This window comes from Onychostoma macrolepis, chromosome 08, assembly GCF_012432095.1.
Source record: "Onychostoma macrolepis isolate SWU-2019 chromosome 08, ASM1243209v1, whole genome shotgun sequence".
Taxonomy (NCBI): domain Eukaryota; kingdom Metazoa; phylum Chordata; class Actinopteri; order Cypriniformes; family Cyprinidae; genus Onychostoma; species Onychostoma macrolepis.
In genome coordinates, this window is record NC_081162.1 from 29,409,067 (window position 1) to 29,416,205 (window position 7,139).

The following is a 7,139-nucleotide window of genomic DNA, read 5'->3' on the forward strand; positions in this document are numbered from 1 at the left end:
GGGTAACTAACTGTGACAGCGGTGTACAGTATAAGAAATAAAAATAATAATCTATTTCAAAATGTTTAATTTCTGCGTGTATATATATACACAATATATATACATATGTATATACGAATATATAATCCTTTCCCAAAATGTATCAATATGTAAAATGTAGAAAAAAGACAAATGTAGACAGATGTAGTACAGTATCCTCTCTCACCTAGATACTTGATATTAAAGACATAAAAATAGCAGTTCATTATAAAATTTTACGCAAATAAAAGCAATCAGTTTTAGTGAAATATAAAAATTTAAATAATCATTCTTATTAATAAATGTATTATATTTTAGACAAAATGGAAACAAATATGTAACAACAAATATATTGTTATTATATTTATTTTATGGTATTTATTAATGTTTGGCATAACAGACAGACAGTTCATGTAAACTTACCTATAAACAGATGCAAACAGGTAAAAGGGGTAAAAAGGTGAGAACCGGGGGCATGCTCCACAAGGAATTTTTTTTAAAGATATTTGTTTTACATGCTCACATGTAGATACTTCCAGGTATTTTTATAAATATTTTTATTACCTTATATGTCCAAACTGTAATTTTACACCAAAAAAAACAAACAAACATATTTTTGCAACAGTTTACAAAAATCAAGATTGAATATATTTGGTCAAAATCCCATGTTATAAAAGATGAAGTGCTATGCAGGTTATTTAAGACAATATTGGATGATTAGACCTAAAATGCAAAATGTTTGCCTTCTCTCTCTTCACCGTTTCCACATCTCAGACCTCAATTACATAAAATATTACCCTTTTTAGACATTTTAGTAAAGAGTAAAGAAAATACTATACAAAACTTGGTAGCAGTTGCCAAGTGGTTATCAGCCTTTCTTTTCCAAAACAAATAAGACCAGTCTAACTTTTCATAACTGAATATTAAAATATAATAAAAACACTTTCTCATTGGATCACTTTCTCATTTTGCTCTCAAAAAAAGTTGTCTGAGCAAAAAAAAAGGAGTTTGCATCAATGCAATACTAAAATTGCACTGCAAAAATCTTTAAAAATAATATGTTTGGGCATGCCATTATAACAAACAGCATGTTTGTAGCAGGCCCTCTCCATGCTACCCTACCTGGCTGTTACGCAGTTCATGACAAATGCAAAAGGTGTTTAAAATGACAACTTTTTTAAAAAAATACTAAAAGAGTGTATGCACTGTGCAAAAAGTTTAATGAAGAACAGCAAGCAAAAGTGTGCTTGACGAGTCCAGGCGTTCAGGGTGAGGAGACTGTCATGGTGAAAGATGGCTGGGATTTGGAGACACTGGCAAAAAATGCTGGAACTCGCTGGCAGGCTCCCATGTGTCATCCCAAGTTTAGCCACTGTAAGTATCATAAGCGAAACATATCATTAGAACACAGAACAAAAATAAAGATCATTGTTGGGTTTAATTTAGAGAGTTCACTGACATTTATTAAAAAACATTATTGGATTGGCTGGAAAGGGGCTATGACTTTCAGAATAAGTTGCAGAATAAGTTACTGAACAAGTTTTAAAATTTCAGCATGTTTTCATGTTGCATTCCAAGCAGATCTGTCAGTTCTACAGACTCGGGATAAAGATAGTGACTGCATCTTGCTCCCATTGCCATACATCATTGTTCTCCCCTTCTTCATATTTAATACTGCTCTTCTCTTTCTCATTGCCCTAATCTTCCTCATGCATTTTATCACCACTACTGTCACTGTTCTATAGTCTTCATTGCAAGACACTACTGGAAACAATTATTGGTCCAAAACCTCAAAAAATAAGACGCAAGTTTATTAATTTGTGTCTTGATGGATGTATTGTTACATCATCTAGAACAATTGAGACCACAGATCTCGTTTGACTGCAATCTGTCCATTGAAAATCACATGTAGAACAGCATTTTACATCTTAGAAATATTGCTTTTTTTAATGTTTCAGATGCTTAAAAATGATTTTATGCCTTCACGATTCACTACTAATGCATTATTGGGTAAATGTCCTGCTCAATAAATAAGCTTCAGCTAGTTGTGTATGTAGTATTTGAGTACTTAATTAAAACCAAAAATATGGTCACACCAGCCCCATTTTATTGTCAATACACTGGCTGCCTGTCAACTATTTTTAAAATTGTATTAATTACTTAGAAAGCACTGAATTGTCCAGCTCCCATAATCCATTGTGTCCACTTCAATCACAAAATTTTGGGCTCTAACTAATAACTAGATATCTAAATCCACACAAGCAGGTAGATCGTTCTCCTTTTTCTATCAAAAATAATGGTATATTCTTTCAAGAATTTGAAATTCAGTCACACTCTCTGAGTTTCAGTCCAGACTACTGACCATCAGCCTTTCTCTTGCCACAGACATCAATAACAGAAACTTCTATGCTGCTTGCCTACACACACACACACACACACACACACACACAGTAATTATTATTTGAGCTGTTTAAGTAATTACTGGATAGGGCATAACATATTGTTTTATTATCTTTAAAGGCCAGAATCAGTCACCAAGACAAGCAAGTAGCCTAATAAAAGACATTTTACCTCATTTATTCTTTCCCCAGTTATTTTATCAAACAGGAAGATCTTCTGTCTACTACATTTTCGGCAACCTTAATGATCAAAAAACAAGGAAAGTTTATTAAGCAATGAGTGTCATGCTTTGTAGTTGAAGCTCAAGTTAATAGTTGTCATTTCACTTGTGAGGTGATCTGTGGTCCTGTCCACTTGTGTCCAAGTGACTTTGTCCCTGCTTTTTGTGGATCAAGCTAAATGTACTGGGCTGGGTCTCCAAAAGCCCTCCTAGCTTAAAGGTGCAATAGGTGATTGTCTTCAGAAATATTTATTGTTATGCTGGTTGAAAGTCTCTTCACATCCCGATAGCAATCATTAGGTTAAGTGGTCTAAATGTATTTAATATGTATTTATATAATCTGTGGAAGGCGTAGGCCCAAGAAATGTACGTCCAATCAAAACACTCGTTCCAAGCGTTTCTATTGGCTTTCCTACCTGCCTGTCAACATGTATTTGCATACCTCTGCACACCCGGTTTGCGCAGACAGGATACGTCATCAGCGCGTTCACGTACGCTACGCAGACAGAGCGAGAATGGCAAGCAAACAACCTGACCTTCCTTCCTGGTATTGTAGTACTTATGAAGTTTTCTCACCAGTTAATGACATGTGATGTATTGTAGTAATGTTGGCTCTGATCGTCTGATCTGTGTACATTCATGTGTTCAGGGGGCATGGCTTTGGACAGCAATTTGCAGGGAGGGTGGTACGCTCGCTTTCAGTGCTATCAGGCTAAAGTTAGCATTTTCCAAGATCTCCTACTGCACCTTTAAGTCAGTGATTGACATTAACCTCAGCCCTTGGACTCTGTCAACTTAAACACAGCTAAATAACTAAAGCACAAAACACTGTGTATTGGCTATGGCTACCAATGACCTGATGACCCGAATAAATTTAATTTGCCTAAAATCAACTTTGTCTGAGAGCAAATTATATTAATTGTGTGTATTAAGGTATATCCCACGGCAAAACAAAACTTACCCTTTCTTTTCTTCTTCACACTTGGCCCCTCCTGACTCAAGGACTGGGAGATGGAAGAGGCAGCAGGTGGAGGACAAGACTGTGGAAGGGAGAGATCTGTGGGGATAAGAGATGGAGGAGAGACAGAGGTGGCAGAAGGTGCTGGTGAACAGATTGAGGTTTTTGTCCTTTCCTTCCTCTGTTGCAAAGACTTAGAGCATGGCAGTGGAGGTGGAGAAGACTGTGGAGGAAGAACAGCTGTAAAAGTAGTAGAAGATGGAGGAGAGAGAGAAGTTGGAGAGTGTGGGGAAGAGAAACAAGGTTGAGTATAAATACAGTCTCGGACTCCTTTGTGAGATTCTCCGGCTGCTCCACGGTGAGGCTCTCCGGCTGCTCCACGGTGAGGCTCTCCGGCTGCTCCACGGTGAGGCTCTCCGGCAGGTCCTCGGTGAGGCTCTCCGGCTCCAGAATGGAACCACTGCACTGCTCCTGACGGGGGCTGTTGTGCTGCTCTGCTGTGGGGATGTCACTGTCCAGCTGCTGTGCTGTGGAGGTTGCTTTAATACAAGTTTACATTCATTTCAAATCTGTATTATATTAACAAAGAAAAATACATTTATTTTAAATAATAATAATAATTTCTGAACACAAATCTTGCTCTTACCCTTAGTCAAGATAAATTCATAAGCCCTTCGCATCTTCTCCAAAACATTTCTTGTGACAGGAGTGGGGTGCAGATGGGTAATTATGTCTGCAACCCACTTATTTGAAGCCTTTTTATTTTGTTTTCCAATAAATAAAATGGGCTTGTAACCCACTGCCTCAAGTTTCCGCACCTGAAATGAACAAAAGCAGTTACTACACATTAGTTAAACCCACTGAATTATTAGATACATTAGTACTGTATAAAGCAATTTTATTTTAAGGTCATTTAATGGACTTTAAATTTAATCTTTTTTTTTTTTTTTTTTAATACGAACAAAGTTCAATTTCAGATAAGGCCAGAGGTACTCTTTCAGTTTCTACCATTGCCAACATGACTGACTCATTATTTGACAGAGAACACAACTTATTGTTTCTCTTTAGCACAATTTGAAGACAAAGAGTCTTCCTTGTATGACATAAGACTAAGTTTATAAAGGCCACATCATACTGCTAACAGCAGTCTATGATATTTACTATGTGACAAACATGGGCTTTCAGTTACACTTCAAATAACACTTATGAAAAATTTGCAATTTACTTACTGCAATACGGGCAGAATCAATTATGCGCCCAACATTTCTGCTTTTCTTGACAGATTGCCCCCACTGGCTATCCAGTGACACCACTTTGTCATTTATTTTTTGTTTAGTGGACAGACTTCCAAAGCAGACATAACAACTTTTCCTGCTTGCCTGATTGGGAGTCTGGCAAGATGGGCAGGGCCGGAATTTGGGCCTCGTCATAACTTGACAAGACATATAAAGAAGAAATATACACAAAAACAAAAAAACAGACAATGTGTTAAAATAGAGTTTTTGTAGGACCTATTGAGAGAAACAGAAAGATGGACAGATAGAACAATGCAAATAGAGAAAGAGACAGAGCGAGCTACAGAGAGACAAGTACAGGTTAACAAGACAGACGTGGCTCTTAAAAGTGCCTTTGGTTTGTGTGTGTGTGTGTGTGTGTGTGTGTGTGTGGAGGGAGGTTAAAATAAAGGAGAATGTTGGAAGCTGGCAAATTTGAAGGACCTGATAAGACAGGAAAAAAAATATTGAACTCCTTACATTTTTACCAGTATTTTCTTCGTCAGTGTTGGCAGATTGGGCAGTTTTGAGTTGTACTACGTGGAATAAAATGGGCTTGGACAGGTGGCATTTTGATATTTCTGTTGTACTCTTTTATTTCTTTAAGGCAAATGACAGACATGGAAAATGAGAGAACGCTTAATTTGCTTTATTATGCCATTTGATGAGCAAATGTTATTGTTGTAGTTATGAATTAATTTGTATAGTTTATTATTGGTAAGATTTGTGTGTTTACTATATAATTTTGTGTGGATTTTGATCAATTACTGGAAAACACACCAATCTGGCAACACTGTTCTTCATCTGAACATTTATAAATGGCTAAAGTGTTGTGATCGAGCTAACTTACTGTAATATGGGTAACTGAACACACATCATAATTACAAATCATACAATCTCCTATGATATTATCCTGCATGATTATATGTGAAAAAAATAAACAAGCTTGAATTTAATTAGCTAACTTAAGCTAGCCGACTACACATTTGGTGCAGCACGTTATATTTTTATAATAACTGCATCACGAAACTGCTACCTTGCAATTCTTAAGGTTCTAAACACAACTTTTGACCTGGTTATACAGTTTTTGTACCATAAATTTAAGGAGTGTTCCCATCTGTATTAATTAACTGGTCTACTTACCAAGCGGGAAATCGCAGTGGACCTTGGGATCGCGCCTTACAATGACGTCAGCATCACTGATTGATTGACTTATTAATAAATAAATAAAGATAATAAATAATCAATCAAACAAACAAACAAACACATAAATAAATAAATAAATAGATAAATAAATAATAGGTTGATTGCATCGCATTGCGCTGATTAATCACTGATTAACCAAACATAATCACACCACATTAAATACGTTTATCATCATCAACAAGCCTCGACAAAACAGCAGCATTACGAGGAATACACTACTGCTGTTGCTCGCTGGAGCGCTGTTAAAGTCACCGCTGAACCTGTTTCACAGACGCACTTTGATATCAGGCAACGAGTGGTTTTTAAAATAAAAAATCAGTTAAATATGACCTGGGGGACGCCAATCGAATCGCCCTGCCATAACTAATTTATTGCAGCCTTTTCTTTTTTATTCCTATTTATCATAGTCTCGAGTCCCGTACACACTGCGGTCAGCTCCTGCAGGTCAAATGTCAACGCCGCCGGTTCCGGTCAGAAGTCTATGGGAATCCCTGCAAGTTAAAACATGACGACAAAGGGGTACCCAGTGAGTTAAAACATGACGACAAAGGGATCCTGACCAAGCTTCAATATGTGACGAGTTGGGAGTGAGAACGTGTTGTACTCAACGACTCCAGAGGAAGTAGGAGCTAATTGGCGGTAGCGCCGTCACCCGGATATTGTTGTGCAAAAAAAAAAAAAAAAACATTGCGAAAAAATTAAAATTATTAAAACATTGCGAACGAATTAAAATATTTTTTTTCCAACAGGACAACAGAAGAAACTCACTGGAACTTTAAAAAAATTCGGAGCTTAACTTACTGTAACAAAACTGAGCAACATACTGTATTGCTGGTGACAAAAACACAGATTAAATGTAATTTTTTTTTTTTTTTACTTTTTTTTTTTATTGAATTTTTAAAATGACAGAATTCAATATCAAGTCCTTGACACATTACTTTTACACATTTTCACATTTAGTAACAATATAGTTTAAATAAAAAGAACCAAAAAAAAAAAAAGAAAAGAAAAGAAACTTAAAATAAAGGGCACCACAAACGTATGTTAAATTCATTTAGCAGAG

General features: G+C 36.3%; 1 protein-coding gene across 8 annotated transcripts; it reads right to left on the minus strand.

The window, feature by feature from the left end:
- Positions 1 to 400: 400 nt before the first annotated feature.
- On the minus strand, positions 401 to 6,884 carry LOC131545184 (uncharacterized). 8 transcript variants are annotated; one of them, XM_058783752.1, is made up of 9 exons: positions 6,600 to 6,883; positions 6,014 to 6,567; positions 4,826 to 5,314; positions 4,243 to 4,414; positions 3,915 to 4,135; positions 3,600 to 3,819; positions 2,590 to 2,657; positions 2,381 to 2,435; positions 401 to 1,390 (listed from the first exon to the last, which is right to left on the minus strand). In XM_058783752.1, exons 3-9 carry the CDS (start codon positions 5,039 to 5,041, stop codon positions 1,179 to 1,181), a joined length of 1,164 nt encoding a protein of 387 aa, XP_058639735.1. In that variant the 5' UTR covers positions 5,042 to 5,314; positions 6,014 to 6,567; positions 6,600 to 6,883; the 3' UTR covers positions 401 to 1,178. The 8 variants fall into 8 exon arrangements, with proteins under 8 accessions (XP_058639735.1, XP_058639734.1, XP_058639738.1 ...); XM_058783751.1 differs by having other exon boundaries at positions 6,637 to 6,703; XM_058783755.1 differs by having other exon boundaries at positions 4,826 to 5,028; positions 6,014 to 6,884.
- Between the last annotated feature and the right edge of the window lie 255 nt (positions 6,885 to 7,139).